General features: G+C 40.3%; 1 protein-coding gene and 1 long non-coding RNA gene across 4 annotated transcripts; both read left to right on the top strand.

The window, feature by feature from the left end:
• The first annotated feature begins 4774 nt into the window (after positions 1 to 4774).
• On the top strand, positions 4775 to 22062 carry LOC112980629 (serine/arginine-rich splicing factor 5-like). 3 transcript variants are annotated; one of them, XM_064512501.1, is made up of 9 exons: positions 4775 to 4937; positions 6282 to 6383; positions 7418 to 7556; positions 11021 to 11091; positions 11880 to 11966; positions 14499 to 14571; positions 18412 to 18485; positions 19436 to 19546; positions 20550 to 22062. In XM_064512501.1, exons 3-9 carry the CDS (start codon positions 7431 to 7433, stop codon positions 20827 to 20829), a joined length of 822 nt encoding a protein of 273 aa, XP_064368571.1. In that variant the 5' UTR covers positions 4775 to 4937; positions 6282 to 6383; positions 7418 to 7430; the 3' UTR covers positions 20830 to 22062. The 3 variants fall into 3 exon arrangements, with proteins under 3 accessions (XP_064368571.1, XP_064368572.1, XP_064368570.1); XM_064512502.1 differs by lacking the exon at positions 6282 to 6383 and having other exon boundaries at positions 20553 to 22062; XM_064512500.1 differs by lacking the exon at positions 6282 to 6383.
• Positions 22063 to 22195: 133 nt separating this feature from the next.
• On the top strand, positions 22196 to 25194 carry LOC135328485 (uncharacterized). The gene is made up of 3 exons (XR_010389395.1): positions 22196 to 22417; positions 23434 to 23505; positions 24495 to 25194. It is a non-coding gene; the product is annotated as an uncharacterized LOC135328485 (long non-coding RNA).
• The last annotated feature ends 1079 nt before the right edge of the window (positions 25195 to 26273 follow it).

Here is a 26273-nt window from a genome sequence, read left to right as displayed (position 1 = left end):
ATTGCTGGAAGCAGCTGTTTGCATTTCAGTGACTGCACCTTCCCCTGCCAAGAACAGAAAAAGCAGACAATGTGTTTCAAGTTCACCACATTTCCCATTCAGGAATGAACCGGTTGTTTTCTTAGTCTGCCATGCTCCCTATTTTCAGATGGGAAAATTGAAGTAACTCCCCAGAAATCCTCCCCATTTTCATTTCAATGGTGCTGACATCTTGGCTCCTGAGATCATTGTACCTGCCCCTGCATGGCTGCCTCACAGTGCAGGGACAAAAGACGGACAGTACTCGGACAAAAGGGATCTGTGGTGCCTGCCAGAATGTCAACCACATTTCCAAAAGCCTCTCAAATGTATCTTGTGACTGTTGCATGTCTTCAGTGCTGCCAGCATCTGGGTTTGGAGAAGAGGAGCAGAGCCAGGAGTCTCAGAAAACAATGAAAGGAAACTGGACTGCTACCTTGAATGAACTTAGCTTCAAAGAAGTATTCATGCATCAGCAGAGGCCCTATCCAGCTGAATCAGACTGATTGGTTTTATCAGTGAAATAACAGGGCGAGGAATAGAGAGGATGACTATTTGTAATGACTGGGAAAAGGAACAGCTTGAACTCAAAAGACTTTCTTAGGAAAACAGAATGCAGGTATGATTTTCAGACCATAACAAGAAAATCAGTTGTACGACATTACTTATACTGCAGATACTGGGGTAGGACAGATACCCCCCACCCCATGGTAGCCAAATACTGAGAAAGCTCAAACCTGCTGAATTAATCGAACTGCCTAGGTGATTCTTGTCCACCAAAAGAGCTGCTACTGTGTAAACCTTCAAAATCCATTGCATTAGCTCTAGACTGCTGAGAAAGTCTTAGCATAATAAACCTAGTTTAATGAAGTAGAGGACATATCCCAAGACAAATAGGTAATCCGAATATTCCCCAGCATGCATTAAGAAAGCTTGTTCAATGATGTAGTTACTAAAAAGTCAGCCATAACAGGGCATAAAGTTGGATGATTAGCACTTGCAAGGAGGAGGAAGTTTTATAAGGCTATTTAGGTAGACTTGAATCTTACCAATTGAAAACCACTGAAAATGCAGGCAGAAAATTAATCTTTTCTATATCCTGAGAACTTACAGCCATTATAGACTACACATCTCTCCAGTCAAAATAGATTCCTCCCCTTTCTTTGGACAGTACACCGCAGTCAGGAAATAGTTCCTTAATTTTGTTCCCACACATATACTTCGATTTCTGGGACATGAATGCATGAAAGTACACTGGCAAAAACTGCACTACATGTCATCACTGTCTTTCTCCTTTTCAGCAAGTCTGTTTACACCTTTCTGCTAATTGTCAGTAGTTCACATCCTAGTGACCATCATACTAGTTTCCATTGGAGCAAAGTATCCAGGGGGAAATCTAGCTATCACAACACCTCAGAGACCCCTATCCTCATACTATCCGAAAAAAACATAACCTCTCACTACTGCTGTGGGAAACAGAACTGGGATTATTTCCATCGTTCAGGTGAAGAAGGCATATGGAAGAAAAAGCACTGGACCTCAGGATAAGGTAGAATGGAGGAGCCTACATTTAAAATTGCAATCCAAACTGTTTCTGTTCAGCTGCTGCCCAGACCTGGAGGTATTACTCATGAGGCCTTCCTTGTGATACCTAAGCCTTCTCTGCATGCCCACGTCTGCTTCTGGACAGGCCTGGAGTGGTCCAGTATAAGCAAAGAGACATGTAGTTTCCCTCTGACAGTCCCCAGTAGGGCCCAAGCATTTGTCTGGCAAAGACCATAAGTCACCCAATGTGCGCAAAATTCACCCACGTGAAAAGAGAAGTACAAAGCAGCAAGAATGGCTGCTTTCTTTCCAGTCACCAGGTGAGTCTGGCACCCATTTGCTCCACAAGAGCCTGGTTGCCCAAAACATCTTCTTAAAAGGACAGTAACCCAAGATCAACACTTTATCCCTCCTGACATCTCAAAATATCTTTTTGCAGCTAAAGAAAAGAATGAGTCCTAGTCAGTTCCTGATAGAAACAGGTGGGGCCCTTCTCTTTGAGACAATTCTGAGCTGTGAATCCCAAGTGAAACAAGGCTTTGGTTCCACAGCTACAGACGGGTGCATATGTGCTTAGCAGGGGCAGAACTTAAGGCCTAGATGTCTCACTACTGTTCCAGAGCAGCTCCTCACTCAGCATGCAGGTATTTTCGGTCACTAGGTGCCTACCTTCCCCTATTTCCTGTGCAGGGAGAGTTGGGACCTAACCCTAGGTCTTGGATTCCTTCTGGGTTGCTGGCATCTCTAGTTGAGGTGGCACAGTGACGACATCTAAGCTGATATTGTCTCCAGCCATAAGTGACTTGCCTGTGGTCCTCTGGGAAGTCTGTGGTGGAGCAGAGAACCGAACCCAGCTCTGTCACATTCCAGTCTAAGTACCACAGTCATCCTACAACTATTTCAACGCTTTTCCCAGACCATTCCCCCTAGGTCCTTAATTACTGCTATTGCTTTTTGAATGAACCCTGTGGCTTTTGTTGTAAAGATCTCTCTAAAACCAAGATCTACTTAAAACTACAGAGATCTCATGGAAAATGTTAAGAAAGCATTTTATACCTTCTTCATTATTCGAATGACTCCACGATCAGTTTAATGAAGAATTTCTCTCCTGCTGCTTCTTAATTCAAGTAGGGGGATAATCTCTAATCTGTGGTGCTGACCCAGAGCATCCCGGGTTTTGCCACAGAGAATAGAATGTCCTCTTCAGGGACACAAGAAAACAATGTATTTTCCCTAGCAATAAATAGATTATATTTTTTAAATAACCTGATTCCAGCTGAGTATTTGTTTACATTTGTAGGTGTGCAGTCAGGATGCTAATAGTTCCCAGTGGGCTTTCAAACAGGCTTCTGTGAGACCAATTTCTCTGTGCAACCAAAATAACCAGAATAAACTAGAAAACTAAAATACAGCTCTACTGTGAAAGTTGATTTTGCACACAATACCAACCAGAAATGCTACCCACACACTAGAGGCAATACTAGTGGTAGGTTCTTTTAACGATATATTTCATGCTTTTTACCACCCGTGCAGAGAATCCACGACCAAGAAAGGGAAAGCCAGATTCCAGTCGGGCTCAGGCATCATCAAAGCGCTTGAACGCCGTTCCAAATGCACAGCCACATTCTTTCTCACTTACATGATCCCAGCGACTCCAGAGATGCAGGCTAAAGTAAATAAAAGCTCTAATGGGGCTTCCTGCATGACTTATCTTCATTACTGCCAGTAACTCAAATCTTTTCTACTCTCATGCCATTCCAAGACTGCCACCTAAGGAGCTTTTTTCTATTTCTGAGCTTCTCACATAGCAATTCAAGCACACAGACACATGGAGATCCTGATGCTACTCCTGTAATATTCCAGCACTATCAGATACATAGAATTTGCATAGAAAGAGTCACGGGGCCCCATTTTGAGTGTCCTGGGCACACAATCTTATCAAAGAAACAAGAATTAAAATACCCTACAACTGAATGCTGTATTGAAAGCTGTAAGACACAGTTGCCCCAGCTGCAGGTACCCACTTTTCTTTTACCATATATTAGCCTTCTTAAGCTGTAAGATTACATCATTTTCTCACCACAAGAGTTCACAGCAGCTGGTTATTACAGATATCAAATTTATATTTATCTCCAAATGTATCCTACATTCAGAGGGATAATAATTAGAGGGTATGAAATTAGAGTGATGCCTGAATCTAACCTGTGAGATCAAAAATGTAACTTAGATATCTACTCCAAGTCAAACCAGAAAATCCAAACATGATGCTATCAGACAAGGAAAAAATGGACAGAACACCCTGTAGCTGTATTTTAAACCTCTGCACGGTGAAGGTTTAACCAGCTATACTATACTGAAGAAACAGATGACAACTTTCACCTTGATCATTGCACTGTGAACTGCCATGAATTACACTGTAAGAGTTCCACAAAACGAGTTAATCTCAGAGACTCTCATAAATATCAGAAAAGTAACGTGCTGCATGTACGTGCATGCGTCTGGAGAAACTGCTTCTACCCAGAAGCACCGTACAAGTCGGTATCTTCACTAACCACTTTTCCCCACCAAAGGTTTCCCCCTGGTGTTAGGGAGAGTAAAAGTATCAGTATTTCATCCAGAGCACCATAATCCTACACGACAACACGACAGTTACAGGCTGAGGCAGCATAAAGATACTCATCTTGTTTTGTCACCTATCGGTCACGGGCAGCAGGTGATGCGGACGCTGAACGACGGCAGGGGCGGCAGGAAGGTACCGGCCCTGCAGCCCTTTGCGAAAAGCGCCCGATTTCGGCGTTTCAGCGTGCTTCGCCCCGCACAACCCCCTCAGCGCGCTCCTGCTTCGCAGCCAGGCCCGGGCCCTGCCACCGCCCCCGGGCCCCGCTTCGCCGCGGCCCTCCCCCCGCCTCCCCGCGGCGCCGCTCCGCTCCCGGGCAGAAACCGCCCCCAGCTGGAGCCGCACGCCCGCAGCTGGCCCCGCTCCCGACCGCAGCCCGCTCAGCCTCGCCGGACCGCGCTGCCCCAGGCTCCGGCCCCGCGGCCCGGCCCACCCACCCACTCCAGCGCCGCACGAGCGCGGAGCTTCTCCCCTCGCGCCTGCCCTGACCCGGCTCCCCGGCGGCGAGCTCGGCGCGGCCCGAGCGCCTACAGCTCCCAGCATGCAGCAGCGCCGCGGCGGCGCGCGGCGGCCCGGGGGGCGCGGCCCGGAGCCGCCGCGCGGCACGCCGGGAGTTGGAGTCGGGCGTTGGCGGTTGCGCAGCATCCGTTGGGGGCGCGCGGCGTTGTTGGTCTCTCGTAGGAACAAGGCAGCCATTGCGGCGGCGGCTGGGAAGAGCGGTTTCCTCGCGGCCGGCTGGAGTCAGCGCTCAGCGACGGTGGGTAGCGGCCCTCGTTTGCCCGCTCGGTGGCGGGGAGGCCCGGGGAGGGCCGGGAGCCGAGCTACGAGCGGGTTCCCGCAGCCGGGCCCGGCTGCGCTGGCCGCGGGGCGGGGACGGGCCCGGCCTTTCTTGTGGCGCCGCCGAGCCGAGGGGGAGGAAGCTGCTCTCGGAGGCCTCGCTGGCGCCGCGCGGCGCCGCTGGCCGCGGCGCTCGGCGGGGCCCGGGCCCGGGCCTCTGGCGGCGCGGTAATTGAGGCGCGACGCCAGCAGGCCGCAGAGGCCGTCGCGCCGTGGCCTCTGCGGCTCCCTCCGTCGGTGCCCCCCAGCCCCCTGCTCTGCGGCGGGGGCGCCTGCCGCCGGTCTCTTCCTCCGGACGGTGACTGGGAGCCATTGGGGTTTGAAGGTGAGTTGGAAGCTGCTCGTTTCCGCCGCGAAGGGCCGGAAGGGCGATCGGCAGCCATCGGGCCGACGCCTTAGTTATGGTGAACTCGAGGAGGGGGTCTTTCTGCCTTTCGGAGGCGGCGAGTCTAGCGTTGTCCCGTCTCGTCTTCACAGAAAGACGAAGCAGATTGTTTTCTGCTGTGGGCCTTTGATTCCCAGGTGCTTTTCCTCCGCTACGTAGCACCTTGTGAGCCAGCAGTAAACAAACCCAGTTGCATTGTGCTAGGGACAACGTGTTAAGCTCTGCAACTTGCAGTTGTCGATACAGATCTCAAGCCATTGTGAGCCCTGATGTTTGAGTAAATAATGTGTGGGCAGATGTTTTACAATTCTTAAGCTATATCTCTGATATTTTCTCAGATAGTCAATTCCATCTCTCCCATGTTCATTTTATCTCTGAGTCCTTGCTCCTACCCCTGTTGTTTTTCTAGAACTGAGAACTAAAAGCATTGAGCAGCGAATATGCAATTGTTTTAACTTGGCAAATTCACATTGTTCCTAAAATGAGTTCTGTTGTCAAAATGAGTATTCTTATAGTATTTTAAATCATACAGTTACAGAAGTTCGTGCTACCTCTGTGACGGTCTGCCTTTCCCTTAAAGGCTGCTGGCCTTGCTTATCTTATGCATGGGTGGTAAGCTGGATCGGGGAGCCAGTCTGACTAAAAACTAGCTACTCTCTAAAGGAGCTGAATCTGTTCTCTGGCCTGGCTTTCCATGTGAGCATAAAAATGCAAGTGCCAGCACAAAGGAGGCAATGGTTACAAAGGGCAGAATTGCCCTTTTTAGGGAAAGCATGAGCTTACTACATGGCAACGATTAAATAGCTATCAACCTGTTGATAGCTCCGACAATTTAGGCTAACCTAAGTGCTGTCACTGTTCTATCCCTCTCACTTTAAGATGCCCTACAGCCTCCCTTCATAAGTTCTGGTACTTCTCTGATGGCACACTGAACTGACAAGAAGCTAATCAGTATAAACCTAGTCGGTGCTAACACAAAAGGTAAATCACACTAACCCAAAATACTCCCTCCAAATTGTTCTTAACTACAATTTCATTGCTACCTTGATATGATGTCTGTACTGTATTCTTTGTCTGCTTTACAGCCCATCTAGTACAAGATCATGTTGTGCTTCCACTCCTTAGGGCTTGGATTCTTTGTGTTTTGTATGACAGCAAGCTCAGTGATGGAGCAAAACAGTTAACATTTTCTGCTGTCATGTGAACTTAAAATGTATTCATGTGCTGTTTAGTTAGTTTCTAATTAAATATTTAGATCAATAAGCCAATATTAAAATGAGAAGGAAGGAGGTCCTAAATTTGGGGTGCCTTTCGACTGAAAAAGTGGCATGCCTAAGGTAATCAGTGGAGCTTCCATAAAGTATCTCAAATTATGTATCCTGGATCAATAGAGAGTTCTGAGAATCTGAATCTCCAGAATGGCCTTTGGTTTTGCCATGGCTGAAATCTCAAAACAACAAACTTTTTCTTGTTCATGACTTGATAGACTGTTGAGACATTTGCTAATTAGTATGAATTGAAATAAGTTGATTAATACCGTGTATCTTTTGGATGCCAGTAAAACTTTTATTGCAGCTTGCCTCTTAGGTGAAATAAACATTTGAGAATGTTTTATACCTTTATCCCAATGATTAGCCTAACGCTTCTGTTCAGTTTTGTATGTTTTTACTACTGTTAGCCCCATAAATTCATCCTAGAGCTTATAGTGTATTTTTTTGTATTCTGAGGTACAAAAGCCTCATTAGTCTAGCAGCTAATGAAAGTGTCAATTCACTTACTAGAAGTATTAAAGTTATGTGAATAAAAAGAACAAAGTGGGAGTTCTCCGTAAGTTCTGTTAAAGTTAGAGCAGATTTCCTCACTTCTCTGGCTACAGAGAAGAATCAGGTTTTTAACACGCATACCTGGAGGATGATAAAATCCACTACCATTTAACAAGATTTCTGAGATGTGAAAGTGATCTTAACCTATTTTAGGTTTATTAACGTGATAAACAGTGCTGTTTTCTCTCTTAGTATCAAACTTAAGATGAGTGGCTGCCGTGTCTTTGTTGGACACTTAAGCTCACGTGCTCGGGAACGGGATGTGGAGAAATTCTTCAAAGGATATGGACGCATACGAGAAATCCATCTAAAAAATGGCTTTGGATTTGTGGTAAGCAGCACCTTACTTTCTTTTCTCTTGCAGCTACTAGCCTGGCTAGACTGATATTAAGGAGGGGAAAAATGCTTGAGAGAATAATAGTTCGAATGGGAAACAGAAAATATTAATATGTACACTTCAGATTGCTTTTCAGGTGATATGATTGTAGTTTTCTCCCACTTAATTATGTATTACCTGGTTTTGGCCAGGATTCTCTCAAAATCTTGGTGGTAATCTGACTACATTAAATGCGTAGTATTGTAAAACTTGACAAAGTCTCATCCTCCAGAGAAGTCTTTACAGTGTCACTTCTGTTTCTCTCTTACTTGTTTCAGTTTCCTGGACTGGAAGGCCATTTATCTCTAAATAATGGCCTAACATAAAAGAGAAGTAGTTGACTGAGACAACAGGGGTAATAGGTGCTTGCAATTGGATTTGAGCAGTGCAGCCCAGCTGGTGTTTAACTCTCATGCAGCTAAAGCTAGGGATACCCACCATGAATATGTGTTCATAAGGGATCTGTGTCACTCAGACTGTTCTCTATGCATAAAGAGAACAGATAATTCTTTGGATCTTAGTGTTCTACTGCAGCTTTCTAGAGCTCTATATCCCTTAAATATTGGCCAGATCTTTGCAACTTTACAGGTTCTGAAGCTTACTCAGGATCAGCTTTTTTCTTAACTATTTTTCTCTTGAGAGCTGGGACTTGGCCATTCTGCGGCATTGAATTCCAACTGGAAAGGTTTATATTGCCCTCACATTGTGACAGACGTTCTTTCTGCCAGAGTCAATTCCTTTGTTTGAAGCTATGGAAAAAGAACAAGAAACAGGCGTTGCCTACTTCAATTTCATATGGATATTACTTTTTGACTCCTAAACTTGCCATTTCCTGATGGCCGTATGCTATGAGCTACTTCTTGCTGGCTGCCAAGCAGTGGATAAATACCTGCCTCTTGAAGTCTGGAGGTAAACGGCTGGTCTAGAGATGAAACTGAGTTTTATTTAGTCCATCCTTTCCAGTTGCTGCTATTTCTCAATCACCTTTCCCTGAGCCTTTCTCTTCTTTTTTTGGGCAGGGCTGTTGACTCATTCAGGAACAACCTCTGCCCAGATCTTTCACATGAGTCAGCCAAGCCTCCTTCCTCTCTTCTACAGGTCCTAGGTAGTAGCATTTTCTCTTCAAAGCTCACCAACTAATATGCTCAAATAATTGTTTCATGCCTCTGTCAAAAGTGTTTAACTGTTCTCATGGTGAAGAATGTTTTTTTCCTGTCTGGACAAAACTTCCCCTGAAGGAGCTTGTGCTATTTGCCTTTGTCTTGTCACTATGCATCCATGTGAGGAAAGTATCACCTCTATAGCTCCATGTGAGGGAAGTATCACCTCTATACCTATGTTTTAGTTATTGGAAGATCCCCCTGGAGCCTTTTCTTCTTGAGGCTGAACAAACCCAGTTCCTTCAGCCTTTCTTTATGTATCAAGTGTCCAACCCTCTGATCATCCTACTGACCCTCTGCTGGTCCCTGTCCAATTTTTCAATGTCTGTCTTGAATGAGAGGACCAAAACTGGATGAAATATTCCAGCTGTGGCCCAGCAAGTGCCAGCTAGGGTAAAATAAGCACATTCCTTGATCTGCTGGCTGTACTCTTACTAATGCAGTCCAGGACATGGTTTGCCTTCATTGCTGCAAGGGGACACTGCTGACTCACCCTTAGCTTGCTGTCCACCAGGATCCCCACATCCTTTCCAGCACAGCTACACTCTGGCCATTCAGACCCCAGCCTTTACTGCTGCTTGGGATTGCTCTGTCCCAGGTGCAGCACTTTACATTTACCTTTGTTAAACCTTGCTTTTCTTGTTGGCCTAATCTTCTAGCTTATCAAGGTTTCTCAGTATGGTGGTGCTTCCTTCTGGCATATCTGCTTCTCCCAGTTTGATGTCACCCACAAACTTGGTGAGGGTGCGTTCAGTCCTGTCACGTAGATCATTTACAAAGATACTGGAGAGTATTAGCCCCTGAGGAACTCCACTCCTGACCAGCTGCCAGTTTAACTTCGTTTTTATTGATAAAAAATCTGTATTTATGAAACATTTTACAAAACCAAATGATTCTGATTGAACACTTGTAGCATTGGTATAGCTAAAAGAAGAAAGCATGTTTCTGTGTGCTTGGTCTGAATCACTGCTTAATCTTTGAAATTAATTATATTTATTTAAATTCTGTAAACTTCTGCACAGAATGTTTTCAAATTTTAGTCCTCAAAGCTAGATAGACTTCAGACATTCAGTGTATTAGAAATTAACTGAAATCACTGAATTGTAGGTGCTAACTATTGATATTCTTAAATGCTAAGCCTAACGAATTTGTCAAGATAATCTCTGCAGGGCACTGCAAGGATCTGTGATGCTTGGTAGTGAAGCTGATTTTAGTAGGGAAGGGGGGAGATTTCTTAAGCCAGCATTGCTTCTGAAAAGCTGTTCCTAGTTATGCAGACACTTATCTCCAATTTGAGAAGCTCCTTCTCTGTTGTTCACTGCTGTCATGCAGCAGTTCCATGGGTTTTTTTTGTTCATGCTGTTGGTTTAAGCAGTCCGTATCCAGCTGCTTGCTCTGCCTGCTTTCTGTCTGTCTTTCCCTTCTCCCCTTGCCACAGGTTCAGCCATATAATAAAGCTACCTGGGAAGCTGATCTAGCTGAAAAATAACACTATCTTTTTCACCCTAACCCCTGCACCCAATGTGCTGTTTTTCATCTGGATAGGTTTCTTGACCTAGTTTCCTGCAGAGCTGTACAAACAGCTTTGCCAAGAGCCAGTGGGCTGGATAGGGGGCAGGGATACACAAGCTGATTAAACTAGTGTTGCTACCAAAGGTGAAGTGGCAGATTCCACTGCAACAGTATGTGGAATTGCATAGTATAGCTGATCCAGACCCAGAGCATGCCAGTGCTGCAGGGAGGCTTGTCTTGCTTACTCTTCTTACACAGATACCTTTTTGCCAGACTAGGGAGCTGAATTAGCTCAGAAAAAAATCGGAAGGGATTTGTTGTTGTTGTTTTCTGTTTTTTGTTTTGTTTTTTTTTTCCCAATTCATTAAGGATAGTTAGCTAGGCTTGGAACTATATCAGTCCCAGAACTCCTACAAGAGGATTTTTGGAGAGTGAGACTGTCCCCATTTTGGTAACAGTTGGATCAGCTTGAGCTGTTGTATATAACTTCCTTATATATAGGGCTGTATTTTAAACTGTATGCCTTGAAATAATCCTCTCAGCTCTCTAAAATACCTTTTGGAGATCTTTTTAATGAACCAGATCATTTCATTTATTTATTTTACACAGATCCCACAAATAATTATACTGAAACAGCTGAGGGGACATATTTGCTGCAGAAATTGAAAATTTATAAAGAAAGCGTGTTTTCTAGCATTTAAAAATACTGTGAGGGAAAATATTTGTTTATTCGCATTTCTTTCCTAGGAGTTTGAAGACCACAGAGATGCTGATGACGCAATTTATGAACTAAATGGTAAAGAGTTGTGTGATGAAAGGTAAGCTTAGTAACATGTTTTCCCTTAAGAACAGCAAAAGTGTTTTGCATTCAGATATGGTGCATTAGCTTGTGCTTTGATGCCTGTTTCCTGTGCCTGTGATGGGATACGCCTTCCATAACTTTAGATAAAGAGATTAGTCAGGATCCTGGCTTTAGTCTTTATATAAAGAAAAAAGAGTTCAGGGCTTGGGGTGGGGGGTTGGAGTAGGGCTAATTGTTCTCTCCACTTGCACTGCTTTAACATATTTCTGCTGCAAAAGTTTTCTCATGGTCTTGTCTCTAGATATGTTAGCAAAAGTGAATTGAAGTTATTTTTCATTTATCTACTTGTTGGCTTCAGAAAATAATTTAATGAGAACCTACCATCATTAGTGTCACCCTTCAGCTTGCAGCAATGTGGACTGTAGTGGTTGTACATTACAATAATTTTTACTTTGATTGTGGAAGTTGATTTTAGGTCATTACGTTATTGTTGCATTCCGAATACTCATTTTTGGTATTCTTTTCACTCTGTGATTCCTCTTAGGCTCTGATTGAGCACATTTGATTGAAACAGTCTGAATTACAGACCCATGATAATTGTCATGAAAGTCTGAGGGAGGCAGATGAGACAAAAAGATGCTGTTCTGGCTCTTTAAGAAATGCCAGTGATTCTAGTATAAAGCATTGCATGTAAGGGCAAGATACTTCTTGTTTGTGCACGTGTCCTCCCAGTTGCGAAAGATTTAAGTCAGTGTCAAATCCTTAGAAAGTTTTTGTTTTTTTTTTTCCCCCTACTGTCATAAGGGTTACAATTGAGCATGCTCGAGCCCGAAGAGGAAGGGGCAGATTCGCACAACGATTCAGTTATTACCAGTCCCAGAGTGGATCTAGGTAGGTGGTTTTGACTCTGTTTTCTACAAATGGAATAACTGAAGAACTGTACTAAAACACTATTTTCTTCCTGTGATTGGAGCTAGGCGGACCTCTGTTTCCTAGTCAGTCATCATGGAAGAGGCCTTATGTTCTTAAACCTCAGCAGTCCTTTATTATTATTTTCCTCCACTGCCTGAGCAGGATAATGTGGATTTTGAAGCAGTTTAACTGGTTCACAAAGATTGACAGACACATTTTGAAATGTTCCCTCTTCACATTCTGTGCATTGCATTGGTCTTGCTCACTACTGTAGTGTGCATGATGTGAAGTAGTAGTACTGCAGTTGGGTTTGCTCTTTTTAAAACTAAATCAAGCAAAAAGACTTATATAACTACAATCTGAAACAATTGGTTTAATGTAATTTATTTTGAAACCAAATTCTTAGGAAGAAAATTAGTCTAAAACTTCAGAATCAAAATTGTAGGTCAATAAGGAGTAAAGTAAAACATACTTCTTGGCATCAATCTTACAGAATCTTTTGTAATTTAGATTTTGGGAATACAGGTCTGTATTTTTTATTTTAAATGATGCTGGCAGGTGTATCGATTCCATAATACAAAGATTCAGAGCTTCTCTGTTGGGGCTTCTTTCATAAACTTACGGGTTACATAAAATTACTGCAAAGCAGTAGGTCTCCAGGGTATTTACTGTCCAATTAAGCTTTTATATTTTCAATTGTATGGTTATCAAAATGCTTACTTTAGTGCAGCATACAAATATTACAATGTGCAGAAACATTTAGATACCAAGTGACAGAGTTTACTGACCGACTCGTGGCTTGCTGAAGAGCAGTCTCTGTCCAAGAATGGAATCTGAAAAACAGGATATAGCTCATATCCAGAATACTAGTAGTGGACATCCAGTATTTGTGAAAGCATTTATTTTGAGTGATTTCAGTCGGTGGTGAATTTTATGCCACTTCACAGTGAATTTTCTGAAAGTTCTGCAGATTTGCTTAATTACACCAAACTACACTTTAGGTCTTTGTAGTTCGTATCTACCAACCTGAAGTAAACATACATGAAATTATTTACTCTGTAGACGCAGTTATAACCATGGCCTCTGCAGGCTAGTGTTTGAAAAAAAGAGAAAGACTTAACTGACATAAACCTCTGCATTTGTTTTGAAGTCAGAATTGCTGCCAGTTACAAACCAGTGAGCATCTGGAACATCTAATTTGCATATGCAAGTATGCTAATTAGATTATTTTTTCTTTAGTGGCAGTAACCTTGATGCGGTAGAATTGGTCCGAAGTCCAGGCTAAAAGTGGACTTTTAAAGTAGGAAGTGTGTTTGGAGGTCCTGGGCATCTGACGTTGTAGTCATGTTCATGACGTCAGACTCCCGATTCCCGATGCCAGACAGGAAGAGACTACGATTTGCAATAATGGAAAAATGAGACTCAGCCTGCCAATTTTGGGACTCTGGGACTTCTGTTTAAATGCTCTGAAGATCTGGATGTTCTGAAAAAAATTGGGACACATTGAGGTATGCACTGAAATGAAATTGCCTATGCTTCAGTGTACAAATCAATACGCACAATCTAGGGTTATGTTTTTATGGGAGGAGAAGGTGAGAACAGTTTGCTCCAAGGTTACTGTTCTTGATTCCTCAGTGTTTCCATAGCAATACAAAGTTGTTAGAACCCTACATTACTTATCAAAAAGGTGGCATGCCTTTTTCCAGAGTTCTTAAATCCCTTTGGATTCAGAATAATTAGGATTAGGAACACAGATTACCTGCAAGGGCAGTATTTTTTCCAGAGTTTTTCTTCCAGTTCTTTTCTTTGTGAATATTTTAAGCCACAGTTTGCTTTTTTTTGAGAGGGTCTTTAATTTTCTAAGTGAAAAAAATCAGCTTTCATTTGGGAACTGTAAACCGCCACTGTTTTTTCAAGACGACCAGTTAGCTAGATCCCTTTTTACTAAAATAAGAACATTTCTACCCCGAAGACTATCTAATATAGGTCATGGTGACATATACAAATATTAACAAAAGTGATTCGCAATTTAGAGTCATGAACTAAGATGCCTTTAAATTGTGCTTTCTGGCTCCCTGACTTGAAGAAGCAGAATTTATCCTACTAACTACAAAAAAAAAAAAAAGCTCTTTACGTGAATAACGTCCAAAGCCACGTGTATGAGCCAAGTGTGTCAAGTATCCAAATTAAACTAAAGTTTAAATTATTTCCATTCTACTAGACACTTACTTCATTGTATCTAGAAAAACAGGAGCTGTATTGACTGCCTTGGTATAAAATTCTTCATCAAAGTCCTTTCTATTCCACTCATTGCAGCTCTCTTTTAGTAGATACGGACTCTTAAATAAACTGTATGTTCTTGACTAGGGAGAATAAAATCTGCAGTCCATCAATAAGGAAAACATTTAACTTAGAACCCTCAGCAAACTACAGAAGACATCAGGTTGTGTAAGTTCTGAACTCCTTACAGTAGAGATTTTTTTTTTTCTTTTTATCTCTGAATTCTTCTAGCCGGTATGGACCTCCTGTTCGTACTGAACACAGAATCATAGTTGAAAACCTTTCTTCCCGTATCAGCTGGCAGGTGAGTTAGCCTCTTATCTTCTTTCTTCACTGTTATGATACCCTCATTCAGAACACCTTATTTTCCTGCTCTTTAACTAGACTGTTCTCAGCCTAATTTTATATTAAAGCCATCATAAATATGTAACCTGAATAAAAATAAAGCAAAAAACCTCATTGACTGCTAAAAATTAGTACTCAAATATTTAAAGAAGTCTGCAGTTTCACAGCTGTGCAAATAACTTGATTTTTGTAGTTGGGAATCAATTCTTGCTTACTTCTGGTGACCAACTGATAAAAGATTCTAGATTGTTTCTAAATTACTGAAGCATAATATACATTTCAAACCATCTCATCATTTTGTAATGTTACACTGGTGAGTGCATGCCTTTGTTTTGAGTGAAATTTAAGGTCTTGTCTTATGTCTTATAGCGTATTCTTTGTTATACAATGCATGATGGAGAAGTCTGTTAATACATCATGAATAAATGAAATCTCAGGAAAGCTACTTCATAAAGTGTGCTCATTATAAATACTTAAAAAACCTTCCAGTAATTAGTTTTTGAAGCTTTCTTACCATCTCTCTGATTTTTTCCAATCTTTCTAATATTTAGCTGGTTTTAACATAATAACAACATGATCAGTTTCTTGAATCGTGTTCTGCTTAGTATACAATCTGTGTAAAAATTATTTTTGTTAAGGACATAGCAACAGATATTTACAATAGATGGGATGAATAATGGAGTTTATTTTTGTTCATTAATCTTTACATTCTTTGAATAAAGGGACTTAATTAGTTCAATGAAAAATAGAGTAGAATACTCTGAATGTTCAAAGCACTGGTCTTGCAGCTGAATACGCATGAGGAGGCTGTTTTGCTTGCCTGAGGCTCCACTGATGTGTTTCATAAGAGCTTGGTTACGGTCCGTGCAGATAAATGGCAGAACTAGGTTTGTTTGTCTTCTGCATGAAAGGTTCAAAAATTCATAAATATAAAGTTGTGTTAATTATTGAATAACTGAAAAAACAACTTCTGAGTTGATGTGATGAACAACTGGACTTCATCTGAATCACTTCTAGGTATGCTGTTCAATTTTTGTGTATGCAAGGATTGTTCTAAGGGACACAATATTTGGAAAGGACAATAGGGATGCCAGAAATAAGCTAGAATGGAGTGTTAAGAAAGGTAAATTCTATAAGGCTGTTTAGTGTTCAGTTTGTAACTTGAAAAAATTGACATTTCTGTAAATTTCTTTTACTGGTAAATATTTATAATGGCTTTATGTGTGCTTACTATTCTAGAGTGAAGTCTACCCACTTAAGATTTCATATTGATGAATCTCAAAGTTTTTTCATTAAATGCTTTAATAATTCTTTTAAATGTATTTTAAGTTACTGTAAAAGACCCTACTTCTTGATATCTGCCTAAATAGCAGAACTCATTTGAAGTTAAAAACCATATGTAAACCTCATTTAGTTTTGAAGCCATATTTTAACTTTTTTAACTATGCTGTTTGTACAACAGATTTAAATAGATAATACGTTAACAGTAGAGGCATTATTATTCCTTTCTAATTCCTGAGATCCTTGGAAGCATGATCAATATGGAACCTCCTTGCTTTAAAACTCACGTGCATCTTTTCATCTTTGGTATGTGCAGGTCCCCAAGCTTTGAGAACTTGTGTCTTTTTTTGTGTTTGGATGTTTAAAAAAAAAAAGAACACACAGACGTAAAAAAAGAGATAAAATTTGCATTCAGATCAGGTTCTTCAAATCTCATTGACTGTATTAGTGGTAGATAATATAAGTAGTAAAAAATGAAACTATCAGAGTTCTCCTTATTTTAACAAACACATGTTTTTGCATGTCCAGAGCTTTCCCACCGCTCTTATTGGTTCTTAAGTTTCTGTGAAGTTTCAAACTGGTCTATAGTTGGGAAAAGTAGATCTGCTATATCCAGATGTAATTTTTAATATGTATTCTTTCTATTTATAATCATTCTAAACCTCATTTTCATTTGCTGCTAAGGGTAACATGGGTGTTTTTGTTCTGACTAAGGTGGATCAAAACAGCAAACTTAGTGAGACAGTTAAATTTTATCCTAGTTTTTATTAAGTAAAACTAGATAACTTCAAAACATTTCACTAACAAAAGCAAATATTTTGTTAATCTTTTATAAAAACATACGCACACTTCCTCTCTTTCTGAGTAATAATACACATTACATTTCATGATGGTGTTCCTTAGGATTCAGAGTTCAAATACTGTGTGGCAACTGTATGGAGGCCTCAATTTTAAAGCCTAAAATTACTGACTTAGAAAATAATTATGTAGACTCACTTTTTCTAACTTTCTTTTGATTTATCAATTCTGGTCTGATTAGGCTCCTATTGAGTTGAGTAGAACCAAAATTTTGCTCTTTCTCCTTGAATTGCTGTAAACATATTAGGCTGAAGAATTATTTTTAATGGTGCTATAGGGCCCATTTCTTATTTGCTATTAAAGTTTCTTTGTGTTAAGCATATGTGAAGCAAGGAAAGTATCTGCTAGTTTGCATATGGCAGTTTTTAAAATTAAACTATTGAATTTTAATGAAAAGATTAGATAAAAGTAAGCCTACTTATATTCTGTGGCAATTGTTCTAAAGTTTTTCTTGGCTTTTTGTTTTGTAGTCTTTTCTTCCTCAAGCATATTTCTAACCAAGTGCATTTTGAACCTCTTCTAACAACCTTGATTTGGGTTAACCCTCATTTTTCTTGTGTGGAGGAGAAAGAACCAAAGATTTGGGGGTTTTCTAGTGGCTGAAATTCTAGGGTTTGGCCTGTTCTGAATTTTCCTTTTGGTTCCTATGACACTCCTGTTTTTTGGCGATCTAGATCTTGGTTTGCCTGGGTTTGATCTCGATTGGCTAGCACAGATCATCCTCGGGTTCTTTAGCCACTTCTGGAGACTATGTCCAGTGCTTTCAGGGCCTCTGGTTCCTCCGTGAAGCATATTGCTATGAGCCATCACTGCCTTTCTCATGTAAGAGAGTTCCTCTTGGCCAGCTAGGTATTGGACAAGCAACTCTTTGCTTAAGGTACCTTCTTATATCATCTGCCACTTGTGGCATGTTGCGGTAAGTAGTCTGGGACTATAAAATACCAGATACTGTTTGGTAAAAGTACCGTTTTAACTTTTACTAAGGTTTAGATTTTTAATGACCTTTTACACTGTTTGTTTGTACTTTATCCTGTTGCTGAGCAAGTAATTTTATAGTGTCTGTGTGTTTAGCCTCTATTAAATTAAACACACAGGTGTCTATTGAAACAACACTGTAGTGCAACAGAATATTGAAATTAAATATAAGAAAGTTTTTCCTGTTGTAAAAATATTTATTATATATTGATTATACCCATTTGCATTTAATTTTGTTGTGAAATTGGGGGAGGTGAGTCTATAGATTAAATTTGTCTAAATATATTGGATTTTCATTTAGCTGGGGAGTTAGTCCTTATAGTTGGTCATACAAATTTGAATTTAAAACTATTACTTTTCATCTGGTATAGTTCTGACATTAATGCATATGTTGGTGTTTTAATTATTGCAATATGTTTTCATAACAGCAATTTTTGGTATGTGGGATTATTTTAAAATCAGTATTTTATTCATTGTTGTAATAAGAGTGAGGAATTCTTTCTGTATGCAGCTGGTATTATATAGACTGAGTTCAGAAACTTTTTTCTAAATTACATATTTTTACATATAAAAAATATAAAAGCATTAACCAATTTTAGTGGAGAAGGTTTTGGGGGGTATTATTTATAGCTGTCTCATTCATGTGTGTACTATTTGAGGCTAAAACATTAATTTTTTACTGCAGGACTTGAAAGATGTCATGAGAAAGGCAGGAGAAGTAACCTATGTGGATGCACACAGAAACAACAGGAATGAAGGGTAAGTTCCTGTTTGTGTGTAAATCTATATGATAACTGAAACTGTTAAAGACAAGATTATTGTAATATAAAAATAACTGAAACATAGATCTATGGTGTGGCTTAGATGCCATTATCTCTCCAATTAAAAAAAAATCTGTCAGTAAATGAGAGTTCAAAAATGGGATTAGACTGTCTTTCCTCTTCACAATGGAAACAAAATGAAAACGAAAGAAAAGAAAGGAGAAACCCTTTTGACAGTTGAGTTACGCTGTCCTTAACTTCTAGTCGTTTATGTAGTTAGTCATTTATGATCTGATGCTGACTCTTGAGACCAAAATATCTCCTGTGTCTGGCTGCTTTGCTCTAGTTTACCATACAAAATCATGGGAAACAGACATAACCGACCTCCATAGGGAGTAGGTAGCTGTCTGTTCTCTAGATATTCTTAACTTGTGCACAGTGTAAAGGTCCTGCAACACAAAGTAGAAGGGAGGGAAGTATGAGTGAAGTGTGTGTGCTGGCAAAAGAGTGCTTAAAGGGCCACTCCAAGCAAATGCAACTTAGACATTTTTGAGGAGAAAACCTGTGAAAAGAAAAATTAAAGAAGGGAATTTTTATTCACCATAAAGAAACAACCAGACTCTGCAAGTTTATTTTGCTAATAGCTTTAGAATGCACTTCAGGGAAGGATTGAAGGAAATGTCCTCAGCTGGTACAGGTTTGTGTAACATCCTGGATTTGTTTAATTTACAGTTCAGTTGAGAGTTTCAGGACTGTTTTAAGATGATGTGAAAGGTATGGATGGCTAAGACAGTTAGTGTCCTATTTTCATGTTAACCAAGTTAAAAATTAGCTTTGAGAAGATAAAACATCAGGCTGTGAATCAGCAGATAGAAAAAGGCCCAACCTTTTTCTCCTTGCTTTTTCAATCTCTCTAACTTAATTTTTTTCCTTCTTGATTGTATATAGGGTTGTGGAATTTGCATCCTATAGTGATATGAAGAGCGCACTGGAAAAATTGGATGGCACTGAGCTGAACGGACGCAGAATTAAATTGATTGAAGATCACAGAAGGCACAGGTGTGTCACCTGACCTGGTAAAATTCTGCTGGGAGTAGTATTGATGCCAAAGGTTTAATATCTAATTCTTTGGTCCCAAGCTAAATATCACAGCCCTGAACCACTTTCCAGCAGTGTAAACAGATTTAGATAGAAGCTGACTTACTGAAAATAGGGTGAATAAAACACTTTTGGATGAGAGAAAGGAGAAGATTTTTTTTTTTTTTACAGGTATAACTTGATATTTAGGTGAATGGATTAAAAAGTACTATCTATGAATTTTGGTATTATAACCCTTTAACTTAATGGAAAGCTGCTTCACAGTCCTTTGAAATGCCTGTCACTCATATTCAGATAGTTGTGAAAAACAGCTTTTTGGTGAGAATAAAAGAACAGCTAGCTGACTTGCATTATTCCCAGAGCAATTCTGACATTTAGTCACTAAAAAAATGCCATGTTAGCTGTACCTCTTTTGAAGACTCTCTTAAAAATAATCTATTAGTTTACATGAGAAAAGGATGCATAACTAGACAATGTGTTAAACTGTCAGGCCTTAAGGAGTGCTGGTGTTCTGTGCCTTCAGATTTTTTTTTTAGTATCTTGAAAGAGACCCTATGACCATAAATAATTTATATGTTTTTTTCTATAGAGAATAGATACCACAGGTGCAAACTTTTCATTTCTGCACTTTTCTTGACAAATGGCTAAAAATTGTTTGTCTGCTTATGAAGAACATAAAAAGGCATCTTTTATGAGGCAGTTCTCATTTTGCCAAGGTAGCAGAGAATGCCAAGGCTAGCAGTTCCAGTCCCCAGGCTGCTCTTGGACCAAGAAGATATAGTTAAGATGGAGCACAACAGAAATTTAACAGCACTCTGAAATAGTTGAATGCTGTGCACAATGCATTCGGATGTGCAGATGTAAATGCTGAGCATACAAAGTGAAATTTGAAAATTTAAATTGATGTTGAGTATTTTAAATTTAATAGCAGCTGAGACTAAGGCTCTTAATTGTGTTTCTCTAGAAGCAGGTCTCGTTCAAGGAGTTACTCAAGATCTCGCAGCAGGTCCAAGTCTACAGGATCTTCCAGATCGTACAGCCGGTCCAGGTCCAGGTCCAGGTCCAGGTCCAGGTCTCGTTCTCGCTCTCGATCCCGTTCCCGTTCTCGCTCTCGCAGTCGTACACCTAAAAAGAGTTACTCCCAGAAGAGCCACCGCTCCAGCCTGCTAGCTTCTTCCCCATCTCCCTCTTCCTCTAAAAGGAAATCTCGTTCTAGGTCAAGCTCTGCTCATAGCCGTAGTTAACCTGCTCTTAGAGATGTATTAACACGTTTAATTTGATTCAAGTTTCTTGAAGACTTGAGACAAATTATACATGAGAACTAGGAGGGGAGAGTTAACATGTTGAAAGGGTAACCTCCTTTTTCATTGCCAAAGTGCCTGTCATCAATTAGGCCATCTCTGTGAGGAAGGGCTGTCAGCTTTCTCCTTTCAGTGAAGTCTGGAGTGGGAAGTCTTTTGGGTTTTTTTTTTTCTGCTATTAGTAAACATTTCTATCATAGATATATTATGTACACATAATGCTGAGGTAATGGGATGAGTCAATATGCTGCTTTCTCCCTCCCCTGCCCCTCACTTTTCCCTCCACCTCCAAGGCCTTTGACTTCCAAAATATTACATTAGCTTTTGTCCTTGGTAATGAATCCACAGAACAGGAAGTATAGATTTTATTCTTTAATGTTCTGTGGCTACTTCTCTGTGTGAGAATGAATGGGCCAGCTGAATTTAGATTAGAGTTCACTTTTTCCCCATTGCTTGGCTTAACAGGCTATTTAAGTTCCAGCTTTAAATGACCTTGATAATACGCTTAATTTGCAACAGACTTGCAGGAATACGCACTGGCCAGTTAATATTGCTCATTTTGTTAATGAATCAATACAATGTTAACCAGTAATGAAAGCTGGAATTCCCTGTTAGAATGAGACACACCATCCAGATGACAGGATTATTGGAAATCCATTATACTTATGAAATTTCCAGTAATTCAGTAGTTTGTGATCTTGTATGTAGAGGCCTTATTTGACAGGTGACTCCATAAAACTGCACAGAAATGTCAATATGCATGTCCATGTTTTTAATGTTTATAAAAGTGACATAGCTTTCATACCCAAAAGTATGATATTGAATATTGTGTGTATGATTAGCAATAGTCTTGATGGAAAGGAAGGATTTTTTAGTAAATGACAGCAGCAAAAATTCCCAGGAACAGTCTAGTCATTTGTGACAGGAAAATTTAATCATGTTAAAGGGTAAAGAGGGTAATTTCTTTAGAACTCCTGAATGCACAGTTGTTTCAATTAATAGAAATTTCCACTGCAAATACTGTTTGTTCTTATAATTTGGGATTAAATTTTTTTTAAACTTCTGGATCATTAAAGAAGGGAAGCATTTTTTGGAAAAATACATGTAAATTAATCCCAAAGTCTTATGTGTGTTAAGTGTACCAATCCTAATAAAATAAAACCTTTTTCTGGCTTATCTTGTGGAGTTTTATTTAGTAATGTTACTGTTGCCATTGCTCATTTCATGCACTCTTGCAAAGGTTATCACGAGGAAATTTATTTTAAGGTGTACTGTTGTGGAAGCAAACAAAAGGGAAACAAGGAACACATGACACGTAAGTAATCAGATGCTGTCTGATAGGAGGAAGTCAAACTACAGGATTTTACTGTCAGGGCCATCAGCTACTCAGGAGCCTGTTTGAATCAATTGATGGCAAATAGCAGTCTTTCTACATTTTCTTGCAGACAGATTTCTATCTGACTTTCTTGGCCACCAATTCAACAGAAGAAGAGAACAACCAAATGTCTGTAGTTACTGCATCTTCGTATAGGTAAAGCCATTTTGAAATATGGTTGCAGGGAATCTTACATTGCCAAAACTGTGTCAACTGCCTTGCGCTCTGCCTGTGCATGTAAGATTTCATGGCTGAGACCTTTATTTGAGCAAATTACTACTAATCTTGCTCTTTTGCATGTTTGGCTTGGTGTGATGCGAATATGCTAGTATTTCCGAAAAGCAGAAGGAACAAACAGAAATCACTTTGCAATAGATCTTTGCTAGATGCGGCTCTGCTGGGAAAGCTGGGATGGGATAGCTTCTGCCTTAATTTTGCTCAGCTGTGTTAAATGTCAGGTTGCTTGCTTTGATACATTTGTGTCACTACTAAAAAACCTCCCAAAATGCTAGTGTGTTGATAATGCTTCAGCTAATGGAAAATAAGCTTTCTTTGTGCATACTTGGCACAAATGTCCACCACCTAGCTTGGTTACCTGTGAGATCGGTAAGTGCAAAGTCAGACTTTGAGTGCCTCTGACCACAGCACACTTACCTTGAATCATTAATTCTTGATTCTTCATTATACGGGGTCATTCCCCTTTGAGAATTTTCTGATTCACTCACTAGTACCAATAGTACAAAAAATTGTAGACCAAAAAAATGCCAAAAAGCTTAAGGTTATGTAATGTTGTGACTGCAACCATAAATACATACAGTTTATTTCTCAGTCTAAAGCCCAGTGTACCCAGAGGTTTGTGCTGCTATAAATGCTGGTTAGAATTATTATTTTTTTTTTTTTGACTACTTTTAAATTGTTATGATTGAAACAATGGTGGTTTAGCGTAGATAGGAGTTTCTACACTAAACCACTATGGCAGTATTTCTTTTCTGTACTGGAACAGTAGTGGTTTAAACATCTTTACCCATACAGCTGCGTACAAGTTAACTGTAGTACTACTTTCTAAATAGAGCAATAGATAACCAAGGACTGCAGATTGTATGGTGCTGATACCAATGCAATGTGACATGATAAAAAATTGATTTTGCACTAATTTTTACATGTTTTTAAAGGTGGCAAGGAGTGGCTCTTCTTTGTTCCCCTATGACATACAAAGGACTTAGAAGTGTTTATGTGAGGAAAAGGTGAGCTTTTGAAATATTAATATCAGATCTGATCTTTTCTCTGGGTGTGGTATGTTTGTTTAGAATAGGAATCTTGAGCAGCTGTCATTGCCAAAAAAGGTTTTTTGAAAGAAAGGTTGAGTCCTCAGTTGCTCTGCTCTTGTTTCCTTTGGTGTATTAAGTGTCTGGAGAAATAATGGGGTTTTAAGCCCATATTTTCATTTCTTGTGCACACAGCTCTTTCTGGCCTATTCAACGTCAGAAAGGTTTAAACCTTTATAATGTACCGGGGGGGAGAGAGGGGTGTCCTGATTACTCCCCCCCACACACATTTCCTACTGTGTCACCACTCTTTTTTTTTTTGGGGGGGGGGGGGGAGAATGACTGACAATAACCCCAAGCTTCAAGAGGGAAGATGAGGGACTAGGGCAGAAAGAAGCTGTGAAGGAGAAAAAGGACAAAGAGTTTCCACAGGTGGCAGTTTCACTGCCACGGACACTGGTATAGATTTTAGAAGGAGAAGGGGAGAAAATGTGACTCCCTCTATTTCTCTAAGAGAACACAACATTCATACTTGGGAAAAGAGTTCAAATTTAGAGGCATCCTCCAGCCCATTTTCTTGAGATAAAGAAACTGGGTGTGCTTATTTGTAATTTTTTAAAAAAACATTTGGTGTTCTGCTGAAGAGCTAAAGGTCTAAAGGAAAATGAAGCAGTGCTGTGTTCCTGTGAGTCAGTTTAGCATCTTGATTGGTAGACATAGACTGGTTTGGTAGACTCCTTTCAGGGAAACATTATAGTCTGAGACTTGGCTGAACTATAACTGTATTTCAGAAACTAGATTACTTTAAAAATAGAACATTTTTAGACTGCATTGAAACAAATTATTTATCCACATATGGAGTCAGGTGTCTTAGTTCCAACACTTAGTTCTACAGAGCCCAGGAACATAAAACCCACTTTAATGTAACCTAAAATAGATTAATGTATTAAAATTCATATCTTTTACAGGCAGCATATTATAACATCTGACACTTTTTCTCCATGAGAAAGCTGGAAATCACCCCTTCCAACTGGCAGAAAGCTTTGACTCTCAGCCCTGCAAAGCTTTGAAGTCATGATGCATCTACAAGTGAATCTGTCATTTCTCTTACCGTTAGCTTGCTAGCCTGAGTCTTGAAGAACAGTTTTCACAAATTTCTCCTCAGCAAATAGAGATGATGTAAGACAGTATAAAAGTTAAATTTACATTAGATTTAAGGGTTCCAGTTATGCCTTTGGTGTACAGTTGGACAGTACAGCTAAGATGATCTAGCAGCTCACTGCTGGCAGGAGGAACTGTACCATTCCTTCTTCCATGCTCCTGCTCTGTCTTGTGTCTACTCTGGTGCTTATCTGATCCTCCATAAGCCAATTCAACTGCATCACAAAAAATGATATGTCAATCTCCTGCAGTACTGCTTTTTCCAGTTTTATTCTCTGAATCTGATGCATGGAGGGAGGAAGTGGAATTGTGACCTGGGGTACAACTCCACTGTGATCCTTCTGTTTTCCTTCCTCACTAATATGTGCATCCTCTTATTCCTAACTTTATCTACCCATTCTGTTCTCTGAGCAGTCAGTCTCCAAACAGAACACCATAACTGTCCTTCCATCCTGGATTTCTTGTGCTTCCCTTTCAAAGGACGCTTTGCTCCCAGTGGAAGCCTTATGCTACAGCATACAACTACCTGCAGCATAGGGCACTGCTGGAAGATTGCATTTAGGCAACTAACTACATCCCACCCCAAAAATATGAGTGTTTTTTTCTATGATATTTATTTTTTTCCTATGATATTTATGGCACTTTACTAATTATGGCACTTTATTACTAATTACTTTTTTGTCCATTTAACAGAGGACTTCTCATCCAAGGGTATCCCAGCAGTTTGTGAAGATAAACTTTATTACACTTGGCCATATCACATCTTTGCTTTACAGCTGAGAAAAGCAAAGCAAGTGAAAGGGGGATGAGTTCACCTGTACTTGCGAAGTAAGAGAGGCAGGAGCAGGCTGGGAATGCAGAGAAGGCATCTTTGACTCATGCCATCTAGTGGCTGTACTTGTCAGTGCTCGCAGTGCTTACGGAGCCATGAGAAGGGCTCGGAAGGGTTTTGGATCCTCTCAGTGGAGAAAAAGCTTCTCTCTCGGAAACAAGGTGAAACAGCAGTGTCTTTCAGAGTAGGAAGAAATGCACAAAATAGGTCTGGACCTCTTCATTGCGCACTTAAGGGTGTTTGCCCTTCCCTCATACCTCTTGAAGTTTATATCTTGTGTTTCCCTAAATCCTCCACTCCTTTTTGAGATGCTGCTCTTCACTCTCAGCAGCAGTTCTTATGCATGAGTTCCCAACTAGTTACTTGCAGCCCTAGGCACCTGCTCAAAGCTGGGCTTGGTTGCATAGCTAGCAGGGTGTTTAGGAGCAGGCAGTGGTGGCAATGCTAAGTAGTGTAGCTCTAGCAAATAGGGCACTATTTAAAAATAGCTCTGGGAGCAGACACCCTTTTAATTTCCAGTCTCAACTCTTCAGCTCTGAGCCTTCTCTGGCAGCGCAGTTACCCCTCATTTTATAGGCAAGTATGCACAGGGACTTTAGGGTTGCATTTTTAAAGGTATAGGTGGCATCTATTTCACAATGATTTCTACAAGGGTTGCATTCATCTGTGATTTTCTTTACAAAACTCTCCAGCTGCTCTAGCAAGCTCAAGAGACAGGCTGCTAGTGAGCAAGCAGGATGACTCTTCTGATGCA

This window comes from Dromaius novaehollandiae, chromosome 5, assembly GCF_036370855.1.
Source record: "Dromaius novaehollandiae isolate bDroNov1 chromosome 5, bDroNov1.hap1, whole genome shotgun sequence".
NCBI lineage: Eukaryota > Metazoa > Chordata > Aves > Casuariiformes > Dromaiidae > Dromaius > Dromaius novaehollandiae.
This window is presented reverse-complemented; position numbering and strand designations above follow the sequence as displayed.